Source organism: Cryptotermes secundus, unplaced genomic scaffold, assembly GCF_002891405.2.
Source record: "Cryptotermes secundus unplaced genomic scaffold, Csec_1.0 scaffold505, whole genome shotgun sequence".
In the NCBI taxonomy this organism is placed as follows: domain Eukaryota; kingdom Metazoa; phylum Arthropoda; class Insecta; order Blattodea; family Kalotermitidae; genus Cryptotermes; species Cryptotermes secundus.
Window position 1 is genome coordinate 26,249 of NW_019740659.1, and position 26,108 is coordinate 52,356.

At 43.1% G+C, this 26,108-nt stretch overlaps 1 protein-coding gene across 2 annotated transcripts in view; it reads right to left on the minus strand.

Moving 5' to 3' along the window:
• Positions 1–673: 673 nt before the first annotated feature.
• LOC111872465 (cytoplasmic polyadenylation element-binding protein) overlaps positions 674–26,108 on the minus strand; it is a 125,922-nt gene continuing 100,487 nt past the window's right edge. For both annotated transcript variants that reach the window (XM_023866416.2, XM_023866415.2), the window contains 3 exons: positions 6,563–6,701; positions 4,296–4,353; positions 674–1,624 (listed from right to left, as the gene is read on the minus strand). In XM_023866416.2, the coding sequence (XP_023722184.1) occupies positions 1,157–1,624; positions 4,296–4,353; positions 6,563–6,701 (665 nt within the window). In that variant the 3' untranslated portion in view covers positions 674–1,156. The remainder of the gene's footprint in view (positions 1,625–4,295; positions 4,354–6,562; positions 6,702–26,108) is intronic.

Sequence of the window (26,108 nt, forward strand, 5' to 3'; positions counted from 1 at the left end):
AGGATACATTTAACATAGACATACATTATTTTTATTAATGATTAAAAAAAAACACTTCCTTACTCTGGAACCAGTTAAGAACTGGATCACAGATGAAGCCCAAAGATGTGATACTATTCTGTCTGGTCAGGGCTACTGCACACCTCAGAGTGTGTAATAGATCAGTATGGAGCAATGGTGGTATGGTGATTAGGAAAAACTGAAGAAACTTGGACAAAACATGCTCCAGTGCCATTGTGTCCATATGAGTCTCATGTGAAATAGCCCAAGAGTGAACCTTTGTCTCTATGGTGAGAAGCTACTGTTATGGATTGGCCTTATTTCTGCTAATGCCATCTTATATATAGAAGCCACTTTGATGTATATTTGTTTGAGTGTGATTACAACGGAGTTGGCCTTGGGTGAAACATAACATTTGTTGAATTATTAACATTCATTACAGTAAATAGGATCTAAAAGTTTGTGACGATGGTACATTAATACAAATATTATGTGTCTGGACATTATCCATTGTCCCGTCTTTATCTAAAACATCGTCCTGTTTATATTTAAAAATATAACATTTCACATACTGGATTAGGTTCAGAGATAGGGACTAGCTCTATTGATTGGGCCCAGCTGAGTAGGTTTTACCTGAAGATGGAGACATAATCCAGTCCTTGAAATGTTGTGTTTTTAAATGTAAAGAGGGCAGTGTTTTAGATAAAAAAAGGATGATGAATAATGTCCAGAAATATAACATTTGTATTCATTACAGTAGTTTGCAATATTATGCAGCTGTAACTTGTAGGTTATTTTAAATTTACAAATCTTTGTAACGGTATATTTTACCACCAGTTCTATGTATTCTGGTATGTACACTTCACTTTAAACACTGACTGAACTGTAATATGACAGGATATACAGTTCTGACTGAATCTATATAAATATTGTATGGAACAGCTGATGGGATAACATGGAAACTTGCACAGACATATTGCCAGACGATAGCAAGACAGGGTTAAGATACAGTCACGTAATATGTTCATTGTTTCTGCCTCTTCAGCAGCTGTGAATCAGATCATCACCTTTGGTTTATATCATAACAATCAAAGTTACTTCCAACATCTATGTCCTGAGTTCAAAGCCTCCTATGTGGGAAGGGATATAATGACTGTCATGCCAGCTCTGTGTACGACCCTCTTGACTGGCGGTACTGCACTACAGAACTGGCATGCTGCTGCATTGGCACAGGAGACATAGGCTGATAGTTCCTCAAAACTGGGGCAACACGCGTGATCTGAGGGGAACAGGACACCATGAACTGTCCTCTCATGTTCTGTTGGTACTGCAGCTGGTGCTGGAAGTACTGCTGCTGCAACTGTTGGTGCTGCTGCTGCTGCTGAAGTTGCAGCTGCTGATTCTGTTGCTGAAGGAAAAGCTCGCCGTTCAGCTGTGGATGGTAATATGGCGATGGTGGTGGGCCCTGTGGCTTAGATGGTAGTTTGCGATGGGCTGGTGTGGACGGTGCTGAACGGTTCAGACTGCTGTTGGTGCTTGCCGTCTCCCAGTCACGTAGCAGTGCACACAGTCGAGCCCGTTCAACTGCTATCTCTTCCTCATTTGCAGAATCATAATCTGGACCCTGTAAAACGTTATTTTTCATGAAAGTGGTGTTGGTGGTCTATGGGTAAGACACCGGCGTAGCGTGGATGAGTTCCGAGGTTCAGAACCAACAAAGAAGCTTGGCCTACCATAGCTCAAGTGGTTAGTCGCTGGCTTCCCATTGCGGTGGTCCGGGTTCGATCCCTTGTCTGGTCAAGTGGGATTTGTGGTGGAAAAAGTGGCGCTGGGGCAGGTTTTCTCTGAGTACTTCGGTTTCTCCTGCCAATATTAATTCCACCAATTGCTCCACAATCACCCCCACCTATCATCTGGGGCTGGTACAATCGGCCAGAAGTGGCCGCAGTACAAGGGACTTACTTCCACCCCACTGGCATTAAAAAAACAGTGATGAAAGTACATATCAGTCTAGCCTTCAGAGATTACTGTCTACAGAGATCTGACACAATGTAGTCTGGTAGATGGCTATCAATATTTTGCAGGAATCCGCTGCCCTACCCTGAAGATGGAGGCAGCACGTTCTTCCAAACACTGGTGTATATAGCTACAAAACTACATGGCATTACATCCAAGGAGAGAGTAACAGTGATAGATATTTACCAACCTTTTGGAGGAATGTGCAGCTTTTGTCTTCTGCCCTGAAGACAGGAGCAGTATACTCTCCAAAACTTGTAAATATATACCACTACTCTATGAATAGAGGTAGCATGTTATCCAAAATGTTGGTAAATATACACCACGCTGCTACCCTGCAGACCAAGGCAGCAGGACACTATGAAATGTCAGAAACAGTATACTACATAGGTCGGATAAAAAGTAGTGGCAACACCTCTATAGTTCTGAAGTGACTTTATTACCTGAGGTAAACACACTTACATTCCTTCAATATAATCGCCCCCCATGTGTACCACCTTCTGCCAAATTTATGGAAGGCGTCGTACACCATCAGCGCGTCCACTTCTGTTGATGTCCAGCAGTGACCACTCTACAGCATGAATAATCTCCTCTCTTGTGTTGTAACGTGTCCCTCGCAGTGGTCCTTTCATTTTGGCAAAGATATCATAATCACACGGACTCATATCGGGTGAGTATGGCAGATTTTTCAGTATCTCCCATTGCCAGAGGCGAAGGAGATCCTTGACAGTGTCAGCAGTATGAGCCCTTGCAATGTCATGAAGGATGATGGGGTTCATTGCCAACAAGTGTCGTCGCTTTCCCCAGAGTGCTGGACGAAGATGATTATGCAGGAAATTGCAGTAGTAGGCAGCGTTTACCGTCTGCCGTTGAGGTACAGTGTGGTGCAGTATCACTCCATCAGTGTCATATGCCACAATGAACATCGCCTTCACATTACTCAGTGCAGGGCGCACTTTCTTTGGACGAGGAGAGCCAGGATGCTCCCATTCATTTGATTGTTGCTTCAAGTGCGGTTCATATGAGTGAGCACAAGTTTCGTCCAGAGTCACTGGTCCAACAAGTCCTGTGCAATTACATAACGTTGTCATTGTTGCACCTCGGACATGGTATGGGGTGCCCAGCGCTCTGCAATTTTGTGGTATCCAAGAATATTGTGCAGAATGTGGAGCACAGTTTTGTGCCTACCTCAGCTGCTAACTCCCGCGCAGCCCATCGACAATCGACATCTAGCAAAGAAGCAAGAAGCTGAATTGTGTGGTTGTCAACATGGGGTCGTCCTGAACGATGGCTGTCCTGAATGGCATCCTTCCTTTCACAGAACAATTTCACCCATCGTGCCACTGTGTGATGTGGCACAGCAGCATCACCACATTCTTTTCACAGTCCCTGATGACAGTTTTGTGCACTATGACCTCATGCAACTTCAATTTTTATCCAGGAGCGTTGTTCTTGTTTCATAAATATGTTCTTAGGGCGCTTGAACTGGGCTCCTGCACTTCAAGACCATGCACAATGCAACTCAATGAAACACAAGCAAAGCCACTCACTGCACTACTTCAACTGAGCTTCTGCTATCAGCTACAGACAGCGCTAATGCCACCTGATGCACATATTTCACGTTACAGCAGTGTTGCCACTGCTTTCTATCCAACCCTTGTAGATGACATGTATTCACATTCCCAATGACAGTAATCCTTTCATGGTGGCTGCCATGAGAAACTCAAATCTTGCATAGAACTTCTGAGTTCTGTATTACCACAGTTCTTTGAAAAATATACATCTATTAGGCCTAGTATAATTTTAAGAATACTGGAAATGATAACATGGAGATCAAGCAAAATATTTCAGTGTCATTACAACTGATGAGTTACAGAACTTGACAAATGTATTATTCAACTTAACACAAACATACATACAAACTATTATGTTAAATATTTGTGTTCATAAGTACTGAGGCAATAAGAGCAAATCTTTGAGTGAGCTCAGACAAGCAATCACACTTTATTTATCCCTCTCAAACAGTTCATCAGAGAAAATAATGCTTCACATAAACAAAGTTTGTTAATTTTATTAAGTAAATTAAAGAAAAATTGTACCAGTTTTATAAATTACAAAGTATAATCCTTCAAAAGCATAAACTGCAATATACCAATGGCAAACATTTTTAATGCCGATTTCTTGAAAGCAAGAGATTTAAACCAAGAATTTTTAGCTACAGGGAATTCAAAAATCCGTCTGATACTGTAATAATGATGAAACTGAAACTGTGTACATACATTTTCTATTTTTTCATCCAGCATCTTGAAGAAATCCATCTGACTAGAGGATATTTCTCTGAAAGGAGAAACAATCAAATTAATGATAGAATAAAGACTGAAACATGTATGAAAAAGCATAAGACAATCAAAGTATGTAGCAGGAGGAGGTATGGTTTGCACTGAAGCTGAGTGTCTATTAATTAAATCTAAGATAAATTAAATTCAATATTAAATTAAACCAAGATAAACAAAATCCAAGATTGTTCAAATCTAAGATTTATGAGATCCTAAAATAATGAAAACCTAACTTAATCTAACCTAACCTAACCAGACTACAACCAAACTAAACCTAATATTTCCCATTCAGTTCACAATGTCCTGCGGATACAAAATTTAAAATGTCTCACAATTAAAAAATCCATAAATCCAAAAAAATATAACAATCTTCATAACCATGACCTTAATAATTTTCCAAATTTTAGAAATTCGAAAATTGAAACAAACGTTGTTTGAAAGTTTTGAAAATTTCATACTTATGAAACATTTTAGAAAAAATTTCAAACTGACAATTTTCGAAAAATTTCAGGAATTTAAAAATTAAAAAACCGGAGGTAAAAGAAGATTATAATAAACTTGTATCAAAATTAAACCCATTTACTTACTCCTAGGTCCTATCGTCTTCTGAGAACCTTGGCCTCCTTTATGATGGCTGACAATTCTATATTAGTTTCCTTCTGTCACAACCACCTTACTTTCAGCTCTCATGAATCATTCTCCGCATCTTCCAGCCATCTCAGTCTGTGCCCACCCACTTCTCTGCCCCCTTCTGGCTTACTTGCAGATTTTTCTTAGCCATTCTTTTTAATCTGTTCCAACCATATTCCCCAACCACTCCAGTCTTCACCTTTCGGTATCTGCTTGCAGGAACTTAAATTCAAGCCCAATGTGATTCTGTCCGTCCATCTACTCACAAGTAACAACTCGAGAACCATTGAACTGACTATCATGAAATGTGATGCTGGGAAACTTAACTAAAATCTCTTTACTCTTTCAAATTTTGGTTAAAATCAAATAACAATAACAGATACGTTACATAAAGATTTGCATGCCTTTCTGCGCGCATCTTAAGCATAACTCGTTAATATTTATCGGGCCTAAGAGTGTTTGGCAGAAAAGCCACAAAAGATAATATTTACCCAATAAACTGTCTCCGCATCTCTTATGGTTTTGAAGATAATCAAACAAAAATTGTTACGCTATGCATTCATCTGCAAAACGCGAATATAAGCAAACCAAGAATGACCCTCTGAACACACGCGAAATTGCCTCACAGTCAACAGTGATCTTCTGAACACACGCGAAGACTACCAAAGTCTCTTGCTGTCGGCCACCAAACAGATGGAAAGATCAATTACTCTAATTTGAAGATCGGGGCAGGTCTAAAGGCATGAACCTTGCAGCACCAACTGATGATGATTATGATGATGATGAAGATGATGAAGAAGAAGAAGAACGTGGTTACGGTATAAGTTGCCTTCTTACTAAGACCCGGCAGCCGACGAGAAAACCTTTTAGGCTGCTACCGCAGAGGTTCTGGGTTTGAACCTATATGCTTCTGATTTCTTTTCGCGTCTGTTTAGGGTCGATAAACATTTACAAAATATAATGTATCGCATAATTAACGGTCTTCGATTGCTCGAACACTGGGGTCGTACGTCAGAATCCTACTTGGGGCATGGTTAATTGTCAGCGTTTCTCCTGTGTAGGCAGGGGAAGAGGCTCACAAATGTCTAACAGGTTCATAGTTTCAGAAATGAATCCTGAACTCGAAAAAAAAAGAAGAAAAAATGAACCAGTCCGTGAAGCCGAAGAAGTAATTTATTGTGTACTCGTAATTTGCTCGAAAAGTAATGCCCACTGCCTTGACTGCAGGAGTATCTTAGCTCCACTTCTGGGTCAAAATGAGATACGTAGTTCTGTGATTCTCCATGTTGTGTTGTACTGTCTCCTCATTAATTCCAAAGGTTTGCCTTACTTGCAAGTGCGAGATTTCCGAATGTGTTTTCCTCAAAGTCACATTTAAACTGCAGATTACAGCGAATCTTCAAGCTCATTTTGCCGAAAATTGGTGCCGATGGACACAGTACAGTCCTGTGGCTTTGACTTCCCACCTAGTTTCCGCTGATCTGGTTCTAAGACCCAAGTCTCCTTGCATCTGTCTGTATAATCATAGATTCCTTGGCAAAATGTTACACATTTCCCGATTACCGGATTGTGATGCTTACGTCTGGGCCAACAGAGGACCAGGTGATGGCGCGACCATCTGCCGAACTTTACTTCCGTCGCCCGCTTCTTCAGCGTCGCCAGCATCACCCAATCCAGGGTCCGCCTCGTCTGTCTCTTCGTCGCTATCAGGGTCCACGCCTGGAAGAAACAAAAACATATTCTGATTTGTAGGTTATAAGTTCGACAAGGACTTACAATCTGCACTTCCTGTTGACAAGGGTGAATAAAATCAAGAAGGATCACTGAGCAGTTTACTTTGCTGTTAAGTGCCTGATTTGTTAACTGTAATATCTGTGTTGGTCGCTCCGTCTAAGGCATGAAATGTCTTCGTCCGCTAGAACACTGGGATAGTGGGTTCGAATCCCACTCCAGGCATGGACGTTTATCTCCGTTTATGCTGTGTTTGTGTTACCCTGTGTAGGTAGCGGCCTTCCTACGGGTTTATCCCTACAGACTGTGTATAGGATTAAGAAACTGAAAAGGCGGCCAAGGTCAATAAGCCATAGAAACATGGATAGTAAAGTACGGTTTCTCATGGAGCAATTAATAACCTAGTAATTTCTCAGGGCGGACTCCATTTTGCAAAGCGATAGCCGATGAAAATGAACACACAAATCTCTGCAATTGGAACCCCGGATCTTCGATGGTCCAGCCCGCGCTGTCGCCGCTGTAGTGATTTATCTAATTTATATTTCTCGTTTGAAAGCAGCTTTATAGGGTCAACACAGACGGATCTTGGAGGTTCCCAGTTCAAATACAGGATGGTACTCGACATCGCATGGAGACTAGGATCAACATCAGATCTCACTCTTCATATTGGCTTTTTCTGTTGTGGTGAAGCTCTTGAGACCAATTACGCCGAAACTCTGGGAAGTGGGTTTGGATCCTGTGAGGATGGTGAGGGGAGGGAGGTCCTCTCTCCGTATCGACCCCCCGGGGAGCCACTCCCGCAGGCTGTGTTCCAACTTGTTTCTATCATATCTCGCATCCAACACGAGAATATTTTTATCGTTCCACGCACAACTAAAAACCTACAGTACAGTACAGTATATCGTTTTACTCACTGTCGTGTATAGGGGTGAAATCTGGTCCCTTACCTTAAGAGAAAACACATATACTGAGAGTGAGAGTATTATATTGTAGCATGAGATGATATTTAATCTCATATAAGTTAACCAACGTTTCGGAGGACCGTAATGAATCCATCTTCAGGGTCGAAGCGTACACCAAGCAAACGAGCCAGCGGGAAAGTCACTACACTCCTATCAGAAGACTACACGGTGTCACACCTCCGCGGGAACGTCAGATCTAATATAGAATGAGGGTGTCTGAGAAAAGGAAGCCGAGCAAAAGTAAGCAGCAGAAGGCTGGAGACACATGCACAATGGGGAGCTTCATAATCTGCACACTTCAACATATATTTTACTGTAGTGATGAAACGTGGAGCATGTGATGGCATGGGTATGTAGAAGGCATCGGAGAGATAAGAAATGCAAACAAAGTTTCTGTTGGAAAACAACAAAAGAAGATCTAACGTCCTGAGAGCCTTAAAGTAAAAAGGTAAAAGTTGTTCCTCTGCTTAATTAATTAAACACCAAGACATGAAGATAAATGGTGGAACGGAGGCATAGACCCATAATTCTTAACCTCCGCACAAAATGGAGGTCACTGATCAGCTTCACGCCGCGGCCGTTTTACTCTCAAGAAAAACCTTCCGGTTCCCGTCCTACAGGAGGGCTGGTATGAACGTTATGGAGAAGAGAAAAATCGAACCCCAATTCCTTGGTTGTTCAGCTCGTACACTAATCCCTGTACCAACTGAGCTATCCCGGCGGTGCTTGCAGAACCGAAGAGGCCACTTGGAATGACTGGGTGCTGTTGCTGGGGGGGGGGATATGAACTTATGCGGTATGGTATACTCTGTCCGAACCATGTTTGAGGATTCGTCACACGTCGTATGTTAAAAACAGAATCTAGCATACAATGAGTACTTCTACATCCGTTGATGTAATAATTTCTTATAGAAATATACAATTATTTACATTACAATCTTAAAAACATGACATGTTTCGACTCTTACTGGGTCGTCAACAGATGAATTGTTCGTACTTCGGTATTAACATGTTTCTTTATACGGATCCACATTTTGAATATGGCTATGTAACATGTAATATTATGCTTGGCAACAAAACTCTTGGTATTATCTACTTTTTAGTCCAATTATGTGGGTATTAGATATAATTAAATTACTGTACATGTGGTGGAAGGTTAAATTAAGATCTCAATTAAGATTAATATATATATGCATCTATCAGTTATTTAGCTGGTATACTGGTCGCTCCGGTCTGGTTCCTGCCTAGGTGGGTGTGATGTTATGTTCACATGCGCTATCTCCCATTTAATCGGGTTGCAAGTTGGGTGTAGTGGCAGCATCGACAGGGCGTTGTTATCACATGGGATATGGGGAATTCCCGTGTTGTGTTGTGAGTGGTCGTTTGGCCTCTGCAGGGGTTGTTGCTAGTGCGTTATTGTATCTAGTATACTCCATCAAGTGTACGTGCGAGAATGTGTCATCCTTAGTTATAAAGTTACTACATTTTATTTTCAACATACTTTTTCGGTCTGCAAACGGCGGTGGGAAATTCAAACACACTGTCGCGTGTTGCCTACGTAACGCGACAACTAAATTCGCGCAGGTCTCGGATTTGGCGAATATGTTTATTGGACACTCGCTTTTACAAACTCAAATACAATTACGATCACTTATGACGTCTGCGGACGTTCCTTCTTCACTCTTATAATTCATTCATTCATTCATTCATTCATTGTTGGAGGAGGTGGGTTTCACCATGCACTTAGACCAGTTGTTGGTCCATTGTGCATTCCCCTTTAATTTTTATTGTCTCCATACCCTACAGGTACTGGTGCCCGTTATCAGTCCCTCTCTGCCAGCGAGGTCGGCCCTCTACTGGCAGTGGTATCTGATAATTAGTTCCTTTCTGTCAGTGAGGTCGGTCCTCATCTGGCAGTGATACTTAATACTTTCCCCATCTACCGGAGGCATTGGAAACTACTTGGGCGGGAAAATTTGCGTAATTTAGCTCAGAGGTCTCCTAGAGACATGAGGTCCTTTTACGTGCCGTAAATCTACAACACGGGACCCACGGCTTAAAGTCCCTCCCGGAGGACTTGTTCCCTGAATTTTTTCCGCCCTTAAAAATTCCACGACCTCCGCCGGGTTTGAACCCGCGTACCTTGAGTCATGAGGTGGGAACGTTACCCCTAGACTACGGAGGTCGCTCACACTCTTATAATTACTTGCACCACTATCCTCGGTCTTGTGTCTTGGTCCCTTGTCGAAGAACTCTTCTTGCTAGAGTCGAATACAGACTCAATGAAAACTGAATACAAACTGGCTGACGTTGGACTGTTATATCGTGCGCTCGGACGCAATAGAGAGTACCTTCTCTCAGGCTTCGATTTCACGTGTTCTATGTTTGTTACCGCGGGAATGCATTATTCCCGCTGTTGCCACGAATATTGCTCCGCAACAATCTCTTGGTATTCAATTCGTCGCGGTGGGAACTCAACAATTTCCATGTAATCGTTGTCGCGGAAGTATGTGTTCCCCTTGCGATGGACGTCATATAGCACGTCACAAAACTTACACAGGACTACAGGCTGACCACTTAAGGTATGATGCACCCTCTAAGAAGTTCTAGACACATAGCATAATGTTTGTTGTGTTCTAGCCCGTCGGCGCGGTGCAGTACATCGGAGACGAGGACTGCGCAGCACTTCCAGCCATAAGACGCTGCCTGTAAGGCGCACATGTGATCATGTCCCGCGTTGTTCCTTCAGTTCCACTGGCCACTGAGTTCAGAAACTCTAATCGGGTCGAACCACCAGTATCGACCAAGCTCTTTGTATCTGACGTCAGACCCTGTACTTAAGTTTCATGACGAGAGAATGACGGCCTGCCTTGGCCTGATGGATGTTCAGGGGAACAGTTTTCTGGTCAGGAAACAAACTGATTGAAGCAGACAGGCGTGGCTTCTCCGTCCCTCCGCACTTGGGACAGGGACCAGTGACGGTCTCTTGTGAATACGTCGATGAAAAGCAGGGGTTCCATAAATGAGATAATTTCGTACACATTTCAAATCACGTAATGTATGTTATGTCACCAGTTTCAACAAGGTATGACAGACAATTCGGCACGTATGTACCGTCTCCATGTCCTCAGACACTTGCATACACGCGTAAACCGTACTATATTCACTCACTCATGTAGCTGAGCCCTTCTTGAGAAGCCGCCAATTGTGCAGCCACTGAAGAACTTTCGAGCACTTTATGGAACCTGAAGGTTCATTGCCGTGTTCACAAGAGCCCTCCATCGGTCCTGTCCTGAGCCAGATCAATCCAATCCATACCATCCCATCCTATCTCTCTAAGATCCATTTTAAATCTCATATCCATTTTCTTTCGCTTAGGTCGTTTATTTAAGGAATCTGTCAAGGTCCGAGGCATCTTGTGATCTTTCGTAACAAGGCTGTTTTTACAGTGAGGAGTAGTTAGCCCCACGCCCAAACCCCAAGCTGGAGGACCACACCCTGTCGGCTGTCTGCGACTGCTTGTTCAATATAGACGCAGCTACTCTCCATACTTGGATGGTGTCCCTCCATCCGCAACCTGAGGACGCGCCATGCCGTGGTGACAAGGGACCCACCTAACATGGTAACTGTTTAATATGGGAGAATAGTCACACGGGTAAATAATAGGGAAAGCTGTCCATTTAACAGGCCGTGGAGGTCCATAGGGTTGTGAGACGTCGAGGCGCCCACATTTTCTAGACAATCAGGTCACAGACGGCGGCGCTGTTTGTAGCTTTACGCGCCGACCACCCTTTACCCCCCAAGAACATTCTGGTACTCATTTCTGTTAGAGGCTGAGTCGAACCCAAGGCCATAGTGAGGCTGGAAGGATTAGGTCGACTGAATAATCCAATGACCTCATCGGAAATCGAACCCCCGAATTTCCGGGTTATATAGTGCCTCAACCAACTAAGCTACCGTGTGTCCTATAACCATAGCGGGACTCGATACCAAGAGCGTATGGGTCGAGTGACGGAGTCGGCCGCACTGTAGCCATTTTAAGTGCACGGTTTGCTATGCCTGCTTGGATCACTCCTCGACCCTGAAGATGTAGGCAGTACATTCTTCCGAAATATCGGTGAGGTACTACCGGACTGCACGGCATAACATCTCAGAAAACAGTACTGTTCAGTGTGCTCTTGTTGGCACGGTCAGGAACTTTAGGAGTATATAAAATCAGGAGTTTTCTTGACTACTTCTCTACCGTTGGAGCGCACATGCTGCGCCATTACGTCAGCTGTGCAGTCATAGCTAAGATGGCGCCGAGACAGCTTGTACCAGCACTTGAGTTCCCAACTAACTTCTGCTTCTCTGCGCCTATTAGAAACACAATTCGACGACAAAGCAGCAAACTTTCAGCCATTATTGTATTTTCTTTGTAAAGTTCAAGCGAGATGCTGTAACACTGATTATGGCTTGTTTCAAATATTTATCATCCACACAAAAACATCAAAACCTCTTTAGTAAATCTAAGTAGACTGGCTACACAGCTTGTAATTCCGGATATAGGTGCACTATAATACGAGTCTAGAACTAAAGTTGTCTGCTGTTTAGAAACATAGAATTTTGAATATACAGAACTATAATTTTGCCTTGATACAAAACAATAATAACTTACTTACTTACTCGTGGAGCTGAGCATTTCTGGAGGAGCTGCCAATTCTGCAGCTACTCAAGAATTTCCCAGCATTTTATGGAATCCGAAGGTTCATTACCGCGTTCACAAGAGCCCTTCACTGGTCCCTATCCTGAGCCAGATCAATCCAATCAATACCATCCCATCCTAAAAAATAACATTATTAATAATTTTAATAATAACAATAATAGTGAGCCGGGATAGCGTAGTCGCTATAGCGACTATCTACGGGTTGGATGACCCAGAGGTCGGAGTTCGAGTCCCGGTAGGGTCAAGAATTCTCTCTTCTCCACGTCGACCAGACCGGCTCTGGGATCCACCTAACCTTCTACCCACTGGGTACCGGGGGTTCCTTCTTCGGGGGTAAAGCGGCCGGGACGTGAAGCTGACCACTCGTCTCCAGCTAGTGCCGAGGTCAAGAAAATATAGATCTACAAATCCACTTCTACGTAGGTCTTCATGGCGTGGTGCTTAATTAGTTAAGCATAGGGACAACTTTACCTTATATTTAATAATAACAATAACAGCCTAAAGGTACCATGCTGGGGAAAGGTAGACACTGCAATACCGACTGAATCACTTCCGTTCTCTGCTGCCGTCCTCTGGTTCTGACGTGACTAACAGATATCAGCGTTGTGTTCGCTTTCAATGGAAGCAGCACAACAAGAAACCAATACTTCAATTGATTACATATCAGCAATCGTCCCATTTATAAAGAAACCAAGAATGAGTAGATGCCGCGATAAATTTTCTTTAAATCCTTCATCAGTTTGCTAGCTTCAGTAATAGAAATAAAACAGACACATAAAACGCAGCGAATATAAGCATTTCACAACCGGCGTTATATAAAAGAAACAAAAAACTACTACAAAACAAATTCAGCGGTTGAGACAGTTTCAAAGCGACAGTGATACTAAGCGGACGGGCTGTGACAATAGCCCGATCCAGAGCGCGCATACAGAAATGCGAAACGTATTGTCGGACAATCTCACAGAGGAAACAGTGGAACGAGATTTTAGCTTGTAGAATTACGAACTGAATAAGCCAATTAAATTAAGCTACTAATGAAGTCGCGAGAAAATTTAAAACGTAAGCGTATTATGTGCGAAACACGACGCTCTACTGAGACCTCTACATTCTGTTTCATGTGTATTACTAACTTTCTGCAATGACAAGTTTACTGCGGCAAACTCGGCTGAACAACACACTAAAAGAAAGACATTATAAGAAAAATAATAACAGATGGGGAACAGAGAGGAAAACGGATAAATGAAGCACGAAGGGAGACTGTAAAACTACATAAAGTGCACGAATGGGGGAGACGAAGAATGCATATAGGATATTGGTGGGAAAGCCAGAAGGAAAGAGACCACAGAGAAGACCAAGGCGTAGGTGGATAGACAATATTAGAATGGATCTTAGAGAGACAGGATGGGATGGGATGGATTGGATAGATCTGGCTCGGGATAGGGACCAATGGAGGGCTCTTGTGAACACGGTGATGAACCTTCAGGCTCCATAAAATGCTTGGGAATTCTTGAGTAGCTGTAAAATTGGCGGCTCCTCAAGAAGGGCTCAGCTCCATGAGTAAGTAAGTAAGTAAGTAAGTAAGTGCACTTAACAAACGAGTTCGGAAGAAGTAAATATAAATGAGGTAATTAAGACTACAATTAACTCTTCTTTTGTAGCAAACAAACATTAAATTCGCATTACTCATTGTTACGTGATGACATTCAAATTGGCAAGACGCCAGAAGTTTATACTGAATGAATAAACAAAGATATTAAAGATTCACTTTTCATTTTATTACACATTAAACGGAACACTGAATGTAGGTACTAACTTACTCATGGAGCTAGCGGCCTCCGTAGTCTAGAGGTAACGTTCCCACCTCATGACTCGTGGTACGCGGGTTCAAACCCGGCGGAGGTCGTGGAATTTTTAAGGGCGGAAAAATTCAGGGAACAAGTCCTCCTGGAGGGACTTTAAGCCGTGGGTCCCGTGTCGTAGCTTTACGGCACGTAAAAGAACCTCATATCTCCAAAGGAGGTCACTGAGCCAAATTCAAGGACATTTCCCGCCCAACAGTAGTCTCTAACGCCTCTGATAGATGGGGGAAGCATTATAGATACCGCCAAGCCAGTAGAGGCCGAACTCGCTGGCTCGGTCGGGACTGATGGTACGCACCAATATCGGTAGGGTATCACAGAGGGAAGCACAATGGACCAATACTGGTTTAAGTGCATGGGGAAACCCACCCTCTCCAATAACTAACTACTCATGGAGCTGAGACCTTCTGGAGGGGCTCCCAATTCTGCAGCTACTCAAGAATTTCCCAGCATTTCATGGAACCCGAAGGTTCACTACCGTGTTCACAAGAGCCCTGCACTTGTCCCTATCCTGAGCCAGATCTATCCAATCCATGCCATCCCATCCTATCTCCCTAAGATCCATTTATATATTGTGGACCCATCTACGCCTTGGTCTTTCCAGTGGTCTCTTTCCTTCAGGCTTTCCCACCAATATCCTATACGCATTCCTCGTCTCCCCCATTCGTGCTACATGCCCTGCCCATCTCATTCTCCTTGACTTGAAAATTCTAATTATACTTGGAGAAGAGTACAAGTTATGAAGCTCCTCATTATACAGTTTTCTCCAACCTCCTGTCATTTCATCTCTCTTCGGTCCAAATATTCTCCTCAGCACCCTGCTCTCAAACACCCTCAGTCTATGTTCCTCCCTTAATGTCAGAGACCAAGTTTCACACCCATAGAATGTAGGTATATGAATTGTTTAATGTATGTTTCAAAGTAACCTTGTAATAGAGCAGTACATCAAAAGAAGGAAACAAATCTGAGTTTAACGCAGTGCAAACTTTATATAGACATTTTGTTTTTTCCTAATTTAGATTGTGTTTAGGAGGCCAAAGATGATTAATGAACACGTAAATTCGAGAATATATTGTGACATGACGCCTGAAAGCCGCAATAGTAAAGTCACAGTACTTTTCTTCGCTATGCAACGACTCGGTTAACACATTCCCGCGGGAACGAATATGCAAACAACAATAGGAGAACGGCCGTTTGTATGCAACTGCAAGGTAAACACACCTCTATGACATTAGAGGAATTGTTAGGTACAGTATTTTCTGTCAGGGCCGACCAGAGGTAATATAACGAGGATTACAGGAATAAGTGACTAGACCGTTGTGGTAGCGAATACTGCTAGAAATAGGGCATAATCTGTTGTATTGAGCCTGGACTGACAGAGGCCTTGTATATATTGTACATAGGAGTAGAAAGTAAGACTAAATTTGTAAATATATGTAAATACTGACAGTGTACTTACTAATATAGGCTATGACTGACAAATGACAGACCCGACCTCTCGTCAGAGAGGGCGCCCCAAACGGACAGGACAGTAAATTTCATATAAGAACAAACATCTTGTCATGAGCCCCAGCTGGGGCTCGACACCATGACAGACAGACTGACCGACCGTCAGTCGCAACGTGACTTTGACTTTGACTCTGAGGAAGTCTTGTGCTAGTCACGCCTGGGAATTCGCGGCTGATACCCGTCTAAGTATATTGCAGCGCCTGCAAAACAAGGCTCTCCGCGTCATTGGCAATTTTCTAAGGCGCCATCCGGTTGGCGACTTACACATGGCTTTCAAAATTCCGTATGTATATGATTGTATAAGAAAATTATGTAGGCAACAAGCAGAAGTCATACAAAATCATGGCAACGAAAATATTCGCAATGTAGAAAGTATAGGAGGCTTAAATTTGGAGGCAGTCAAGCATACGACCGTTGAAGTGAGTAGACTGCCGTTGTAGCGGAAGCTACTAGAAATAGGGCATAATCTGCTGAACTGAGCCTGGATAGACAGAGGCCCTTTTTTATTTAATATATTCATTATCATGTTCAACATGTAAAATGTAAATATCCTTTACATTATGACAAATGACTTATTACTGCAGACAATGACTCTGACAAAAGACAGATCCGTCCCCTCACCAGAGAGGGTGCCCACAGTAACAAGATCTGTCAGACAGTAATAAATATCTGGTCATGATCCCCGGATTGAGCTCGACATCAAGACTGACTGACTGACCGTCAGTCGCATCCGAACTCGTGTGGAGGCGGGGTCGAATACCTCTGCCGTGACCCTGCGAGCCATAGGAAGTGACGGAAAGGGCACCCAGTGCCTGGGGTACAACTGGGCCCTCTGTTCCTGGGGGATGTAAATACGGGGACCTGGCCCTCCGGGTGAAGGAGTCTCGAATCTGAGACAGTAAAATGTTGTTATGAGTCCCAAGGGACTCGAACCTGAGAATGACTGCGCTGTCGAGGACCAGCAGCAATTGTAAAGGACAGACCCGTCCTCTCGTCAGAGAGAGCACCCCACATCAACAAACCCGCAACTGTCTGACAGTAATAAAAATCTGGTCGTTAAGCCCCAGATGGGTGCTTTATTCCAAGAGAGACTGGCCGACTGGCCGTCGGTCGTAACGTAACTAAGACTTTGATCTAAGAATTGGAGAATTCGCGCCAGAGAGAATGTTACCGAAGGACTATAGCTGCAAGCGTTCAGTTGAAGAAAGAAACTGGTCGTGAGTCTCAAGGGGGTTGGCGCCAAGGCGAACTGATTGACTGTAAACCGTCAGTTGCAAAGTAACTCTGACTCCAGTTAGAATTGGAATTCAGGTAATCTCTCTGAGTCGGCAGTCGAAGATGATTGAGAAAAGATAGCAAGAAAGGAATTAGTCTGTGAAAATGAGACTTCATATGTGCTGCAGTAACAATGAAACTGTTGTAAAGCCGTTGCCAGGATATGACTAGTGAAGACTGAGATTCCTAGTAAGTGTGTAAAAGTGAACTGTAAAGTGGTGATTAGCAACAGCGCTGTAATTACGTGTAGTTGTGAATGGTGTGTATAAGGTGCCAATAAATCCAATCATTCAATCCAAAACGCGTCTACAATCACACCCCAACACGTGACAATATTCATAGTATCTCTTCTGTTTATCTAGAAACCCTGCTGATTTATGGAGGAAATGAACTGAACATAAAATAGGCCAGTCTTTTTTTTCACGGTGTTTTTCGAAACATCTCTCTCTCTCTCTCTCTCTGATAAATATTTAGGCGAGATATGCATGGAAACGCATATAGATCTTCATGTACAGAAGTACAGAACTTCTCAGATTTAAACAAAAGAAAATGGCTCGACGAATTATCAAATATGTACCATGAAAATCCGTCTAGAGATTCTCGAGTTGTTCCCTGTGTACGTATAGGCGGACCGACTGAGGGAACTTCATAAGCGGACAGATGTGTTCTGCCACGCAAAAGATAAAAGCAAAGGGCACAAAAAGTAACAAGAGATGGAAACAAACAAAATAAATGATAGAAACGAAGAAAGTAAGAATAACTGCTCCACTGAGTAGAGGCATTGAGAACCTGAGAGTTGTTCAGCTGGCCATTAAAGTTTCCGTCTCGTGTGGAATCCGAAGATTAATTTTCGTGTTCATACAGCTCCCCGAAAATAAGCATGAAAGAAAAAAGGTTAGCGAGTGCGTGAATAGCGCAATAACTCTTGGGCGGAGGCTACCTTTTATTTAATTATCTCGAAAAACGTAAGGCTTAAGCAAAAAATGTTTTATGTTCCATTTTTCTCTAAAAATTTTTGAAAGAAAAGTTTTCACTAAGAAAAACATTTCGGGAGTTGCGAGCGCCTTACATTTAGGATGGGAGCAGACATGCGCGTAGGTCTTCATATAAAATGCCCCTTGCAGTTGTCCGTCTTTTTAACCAAAATTAAAACATGCAAAATTAACCAATATCAAATTTCATGGAAATCCTTTAAGCGATCCTAGAGTTATTTCACGCGGACATGTTAGCAAACATGACGAGGCTAATATGATTATTTATGTAATATTTCCCAGGTCGTTGAGAGAACTAACTTAAATCACAACACAGAGTGAAATATTCCGGTGTTTTAAGTAGGGTTCGTGCAGACGGATGGTCTCAGTGAATTGGTGCGCGTCTGCAGAATCACGTACCGGGGACGGAAGCGACGGAAAAGTAAATTTTCCACCAAGATACATTCAGTAACTGACTCAGAAATGTAAGCAGCTCGGACATTCCGTCTCACACTCTCAAGCTGTGAAGTACTTCCATCCGGAAGAAAACGCAATAAAAATAATTCAGTTTGGGACGAAATTCCCATGAAATGGGAGACTGCTAGAGAAAAAAAAAAGGCCGAAAGAAAGTCGAGGTATATTTTCTTGGCCTCTTTTCCGTCGTTAAGGAAAGAGATACAGTCTAACGATACCATGGTGCTAGCTTAGGCGACAAAGCTGTAGCTTGTATTGGGAAGGTGCGTGGTTCGAAATTAGGTCGGGGGAAACCAACTACCCTGTGGCTTCCATCAGCTCCTGAAGCAAATATCGGCATAGTACCTCAAAGTATGATCCGAACACTTCCACCCACAATTCTTTCCAGTCAACCACTCGCCATTTAACGTACTATTAGACACTATATAGAGTGTCCCATGAGAAAAGTTCAGTATTCTGAGAGGTCATAGTATCGGTCATTCTAAGCAAAAAAGTGTATACACGTATGTACAAGTGTCCTATTCCGAAAGGTTTCCGAGATACAGCTATTTCACTGTACAGTTCCAAAATTGTTGATAAGAAAGAGATATTATGTACTGTTTCTAATACCGGTATTTATTTTTCAAGTGACAAAGTTAGTACAGTTTTTCTTGTACAATACATTTCCGAAAATTCCACTGGCAACATCAATGCACTTTGCAACTCGTGTGAGGACATGGCGTGTTGCTCGTCTGTTACACTGTACAGTGAAATAGCTCTATCTCGGAAACCGTTCGGAATGGGACACATGTACATATACACTATTGACCTTTCCTCCTGGTATACTGACAGCGCACGTAAATCAACGCGCATAAACAAATGTCTCATTTCTGAATGGGAGATTTGATGTTCTTGCTATGACCATGAAGACTATTGAAGAATACCTCCTTCTGGAATGTCATAACATGCAGTCTACCATACGTATATCTGCCGATGTTTAGGATAGAAATATTTCTACCATTTTCAGGACTCTAACGTCCAACTTCTTATCATATTCATATTGGCCACCACAACACTGTGCTGAGATCCGAGATAGCGCAGTCGGTATAGCGACTGGCTACGGGATGGACGGTCGAGGTGTCGGAGTTCGAGTCCTGGTACAGACAAGATTTTTCTCCTTTCTACGACGTCCAGACAGGCTCTGGGGCTCAACCAGCCTTCTATCCAATGGGTGCCGGGGGCTCTTTCCCTGCTGGTAAAGCGGCCGGGCGTAAAGCTGACCACTCGCCTCCAACTATGGTTGAGGTCAAGAATAAGTGGATCTATACATGTACTCCCTCACATGGCTTCATTGCGTGGTGCTTCATTTGTACTGCAGTGTGGATTACAATGAACTGCAATGCGCCGTGCTCCTACGGCAACATCTCCGACACTTGTATGATGTGTGTAGTCTAATCAGAAGCTACAGGCGTATATGACTAAAACCAGAGATGTATCCACTTTCAGTCGAAAAAAAGCATCTTACCCTTGAGATACGTTTATAAGAAACGTTGGTGCTCACATACCAGATTATACGGTGTCATAGACCAGGCGGCCACATGATACTGTTTCTGATTTCCCAGATATTGAATTGGACGGAAATGGACGTAAGGGTTGCGGAAATGAAGCACACAAAGACGAGTAGACGGGCCATGCCCCGATGCTTTCACTTTGTACCCTTAGCGCAACGAACGGGTAATGTTACTGATGATACTTTCCGCATATGAGAGAACTTCATAATGAGGTGCTTCGTAGCTTGTACTCTTCGCTAAGTATAATTAGAAAGATCACGTGAAGGATGGTGAGACGGGAAGGGCACGTAGCACGCATGGCGGATAAGACTGAATATATGATTCTGGTGGGAAAACTAAAAGGAAAGAGACCTCCAGGAAGAGCAAGACATAGGTGGGAGGTTAATATTGCAGCACGTAGTGCCGTTGCTATGCAACGATCACATGAAGAAACATGAGTTGGCCCTGGGTTCGACTCAACCTCTAAAGAAATGAGTACCAGGAATCTTCCTGGGGTAAAGGGCGGTCAATGCGTAAGGCTGATATCCTCACCACCATCTGTGAGCCCATTGTCTAGAAAATGTGCGAGCCTCGAGGTCTCACAGCTGTATGGGCCCTCGCGGCCTGTTACAGGGATAGCTTTACTTTTTTACCAATGTCACTAAACATCTGGATAAAAAAGATGGTTATCCCTGAGCTCAATTAATTAAGCACCGCACCATAGACCGTATGGGGGGATGCAGGTACAGTTCCGTCATTGTTAACCTCGAGGAATGGTCAGTTTCACGCCCCGGCCACTTTATCCTCGGAGAAAAATCCCCCGGTACCCATTTAATACGAGGCTGGGTGAGACCCTGAGACAGTCTGGACGCTGTGGAGAAGAATCTGTTGCTTCTACCGGCAACAGAACCCCGATTCCTCGGTGGTACAGCGAGTAGACTAGTCGCTAAACCGACCGAGCTATAGCAATGGCTAGTCGAACTGCTGCATCACAAGAGTGCTGGATTGAACTGGCACAAACATCGATTAACATAAAGCAGCGGTTTCATCACAGACATTCAATTTCTACTGTACAAAAAAAAACACACGCAAGCGCACACGCACATACTGGGTCTCTGTTACAGATTTCAATTCGTCAGATCCACTTAAGGAAGCAGCAGCTGTTTGTAAATACAATGTCGGGTCTCTAACTGTAGGAATGTCAGTTGTAAGTCCTACCGTAGCAAACCGCTATTTTAGGCTGTCAAAGCTCCTCTTCTTTCGTGGATAAATAATACATAAGACGCCATTAAATGTTGTTATTACAAATGGTACATATAGCAACCACCGCTGCTTAATGGGTTAAGTGCGCCATCTCTGCGAGTGTCGCAGTCACATCTGACCATCTGACGTTCGCCCATGAATGAAAGCAGTGATCCAGTATTGCAAACATCCTGGAGGATTCAAATCCATCAGAAAGACTTGTAACACAAATGCCTAAACAATTCCCTGAACAAGGTCTTTTGTCCCGTGGTTTCAGCCACAGGCAGCCAAGAAGTCAATTAGAATCTGTTCCAATGTCAACAATTTGTGACGTCCACTTCCCTTCGAATGCTCTAACCCTTTATAGCCCACTGGTAACTGTGTGTACCGCACTGCTTACGGCATTTTAACCGAACAGTTCATGTATTCCTTTCAGTCATCACAATGAACATGGATTGTTTCTCCAAAAATGAATAAACTGACTTTCGTAATGGAGATGCGGTGTGTTTTCTGGGAGGTAGGAACCTACAGAGAGCGTTTGTATGTTCTGCTAGGCTCTCAACAAACAAAAACTGAGCAATTATATCTCCTAGGACATAAAGGCGTCTAGTCCTTTGAAAGGTAAGCGACGTTTCGGAGGCATATGTCACTTAATTTTCTGAATAAACCAAGCAAGAAACCAACGTGAAGCAGGTAGCGGGCATAACGATTTTTAATCGATTGATGTGTGGAAATGAGATGTTACCTGAGAGACAGTCCTCACAGAGGCACTCATTGCCACATCCTCCATCTTTAACCTTTAAATGTCAAGCTGATTGGGAATAAGTGTGGTTGCACAGAAACATTCGTGAAACACTCCTCATACGGCCTTCAAACAACAATAGAACTATTTCAAGTGAAAGCCTGTTCTTTCCTTTAAACATCAGTACACTACAGGTGCTGCCATCCATTGACATAAACGCTACACTAAATTGATTAGCAACGAGTTGATCTCTTCGGCTTTGGTGGTTTTAACGCAAGTACCCTGATCCAATCTAGTCCGTGTATGACCTTCAAAAGGGCTAAGTTGGACACTTCATCTCAGTCAGGACACTTCACTGGCTACAGAGTAGCCTCAATACGCCTTTATTGTGTGATACTTGTGCACATGGGCAGCTTGAACGTTGTCTAGTTGCATATGAGAAATCGAGATGTGAATATCGACTCGTTCATGTGAGCCTGAGTGTGCTGAAGGCATTCCACGCTGATCGGTTCCCTTTGATCCCAGAGTCGTTCATTATCTCGTGAGCGTTTGTGCCTCTATGAGACGTAGAGGCGAGCCACCGAGAGACAGACTGTCAACGGTGCTGCAGGAATGCTTAGGTAACAAGCGATTCGTCTTGCCTATACAGAACCCGAGAAAACGTCATTAAACAAGCCAAGAAAATAGTCAACGGCAATTTCATTAAACCTTTTTGTAAGTTACTTTATAACGTGGTGGCGTACTTGGTTGAGGCACTATGCTACAAGCCGGAAGGCCGCAGGATCGATGCCCGATGAGTTCACTGGATTTTTCAGTTGCTCTAAACCTTCCAGCCAAGCTATGACACTGGGGTGGACTCAGCCTCTAACAGAAATGAGTACCAGAAATATTCTTGGGGGTAAATGGTGGCCGGCGCGTAAGGCTGACCTCACCGCCATCTGTGCCGATTATCTAGAAAACGTGGGAGCCTCAACATCTCACAACCCTGTGGGCCTCCACGGCCTGATATAGGGATACCCTTATTCTCAGCAGTAGCGACATTTGGGACTGTTTGGTGTTCACTGGACAATGCATAATTAACAGCTTCGCCTGGATAGACCCATCTATCACCTCAGTTAATGGGACATTTGATTATTTTCTTTCGTCAAGTGAAAGGTATAGGTGTGTTTGGTTTCAATATTACTCGTACAGCTGTAAAGGCCTACTAGAAACTATGCATAAATCAGTCAATTTGTTGTGAAAGCCAGCTAAGTTACGCCCGACGTTTCACAAACAATTTCATCGCTAATGCTAACTTCTGAAACTCTAAATGAATCCTATACATTAAAGTTTAAGCACTGTCGTACTGGGTTTATTTAATGAAATATAAGTTTATATTTATTTGTATTCTGCACTATAACGCTAGTTAAACAACTAACTGCAACACCACTAATACAAATGACCCTCACTGGGTGCGATCCTAAGACCGTTCCATCCACCTACCAGCCTCACAACATATTTCCCTAAGATCCATCTTATTAGTTAACTAATTAGTTTAGTTTCTTGCGTTTGCGTGAGGCTGAGTCCACTTGGTACGTCGGCCACTAATTGACCTATTGTACCAGGCCCGGATGATAGATGATGAGCGTAGAGCAATCGGTGGAATGAGAATTGGCAGGGAAAACTGAAGTACTGGAAAAAAAAACCTGTCCCAGCGCCACTTCGTCTACCACAAATCCCACATGACCTGACCTGGGCTCGAACGCGGGCAGCCGGGGCGGGCAGCCAGCGACTAACTACTTGAGCTACGGCCTGCGGCCTAACTCTCTGGCAGCACCCGAAGGTTCAACACTGCTAATACCAAAGCCCGCCACCGGACACGATCCTGAGCCGGTTCCATCCACCTCTCAAGTACAAAGTGCTAGCACTCGCTGTTGAATTGTGTTCCTTCCCCTGCAGCAGGAGACTGTGGGCCCGGCCAGCTGTCAGCGCGAGAGTACAGGGGCTGTCCACGTGGTCGACAGTTCCGGAAATGCTGAAGGTTGAGGAAGAAGTCACATCTGTCCGTCATCAAGATATTTTTGGATTTAGTGACTTCAAGGATAGCGCAAGTGATTGATTAACCCTTTAAAGCCCAGTGGTTACTGTATATATCACCTGCTTTAACACACTAAAACTCTGCATTCTGCCACCAGAGTGTATCTGTGTGTTCCGTACGGTTCTCACAGTAAACAGCGACTGTTTCCCTAAACAGCATCAATCGGTTGGGCTCTGTAGCGGAGACGTAATGTTTCCTGTGAGGTACGGACTGAATTCTTATATATACTGCATTCTGCCCACAGAGTGTATCTGTGTGTTCTGTACGGTTCTCACAGTAAACAGCGGCTGTTTCCCTAAGCAACATTAACCGGTTGGGCTTTGTAGCAGAGACATAATATTTCCTGTGAGGTACGGACTGAATTGTTATATAGTGTTTGGAAAAGACAATCTTCAAATGATATAGTTACATTATTTGTTCGGTGGCTCAGAGGGCCAGTAGATGGTAACTTAGTGCAGGAATTTAGGACTAAAATTTGGGTTTACTCCTTTTTATTCATGGAGTAGGGTGAGTCTGAGTCCACTTGGTACGCCGGCCACTAGTGGGCCCATTGTACCAGATCCGGATGAAGATGATAATAGTGATAAGGCTGAGCAGTTGGTGGAATGAGAATTGGCAGGGGAAACCGAGGCACTCGGAGAAAACACTCGCAAGAGCCACAGAAAACTGATGTTAATACTGATTTCAAATTAGCCATTTAATTCACACTGGCTACTACATGTGCCACTGCTTAACATTACGAAAAGGCAAATATTTTGATTTGTATTTATCCCTTTCGCACCATTCTCAAGATTGAAGGGGATTATTTCCTTAAACAGCATCAACAAACTGGTCTCTCTAACAGAGCTCCTGTGCCCTTTGTTAAGTAAGAAGTGAATTATTTTAGACATCCAGGTTTCCAAGGGTTAAGTAACTCATGATTGTGTAATAATGAAGAATTGTAGAACTGTAGATCAGAGGCAAGTGCTGAAAATTTGGGAAAAGTATATTACAGAACTATGTGATCGACCTAATCGGCCAGAAACCTTAGAAGTTGAACCGGAAGAAGAAGTAGATACAGACGGGAAAGGATCATATATTTTACAAAGTGAGGTGGAAAAAGCTATCAAAGAAATGAGGAAGGAAAAGGCTACAGGAGATGATGATGTACCAGGAGATGTGCTCAAGTTACTGGGAGAAGGTGGTTTGAAAACACTGACAAAACTAATGAACACCATATATGAAAGTGGAGAGTGGCCCAAGGACTTTACAGAAGTTACAATGATTGCCTTAAAGAAAAAGACAAAAGCTACAAAATGCAGCAACCATCGCACAATAAGTCTTATTGCACATACAGCGAAGATAATAGCCAAGATACTTAAAAGAAGAATTGAAAGGAAAATAGAGGATGTACTTGGAGAAGATCAGTTTGGATTTAGAAGAGGAAAAGGAACCAGGGATGCAATTGGGATGATGAGAATTATAGCGGAACGAACTTTGGAGATAGATGAAGAACTGTGTGTTTGCTTCATAGACTGGCAGAAGGCATTTGACCGGGTAAACTGGACCAAATTAATGCAGATCCTGAAAGAAACAGGTATCGATTGGCATGAAAGAAGATTGATTAGCAAATTGTACATGGATCAGAAAGTTAGAGTACGACTGGACAGGGGGGAGACAGGAAGTGTGCAGATTGGAAGAGGAGTTCGACAAGGATGCTGTTTATCACCAATTCTGTTCAACTTGTACAGCGAATGCCTTACCAAGGAAGCTCTGGATGGGCTCGGTGACTTCAAAGTAGGAGGGCAAATTATTCAAACTGTGAAATATGAATATGACCTTCTGTTAATGGCTAAGGAAGAAACTGTGCTACAGGGCATGATTGATAGACTAATTGAAATTAGAAGGTGCTATGGCATGGAAATGAATGTGGAGAAAACAAAAGTAATGAAACTTTCGAGACAACCAACCCCAGTCACAATAAAGATAGACCAAAAACAACTGGAGAATGTGAAATGTTTTAAATATTTGGGTAGCTTGTCAACAGATGATGGAAGGTGTACTAGTGAAA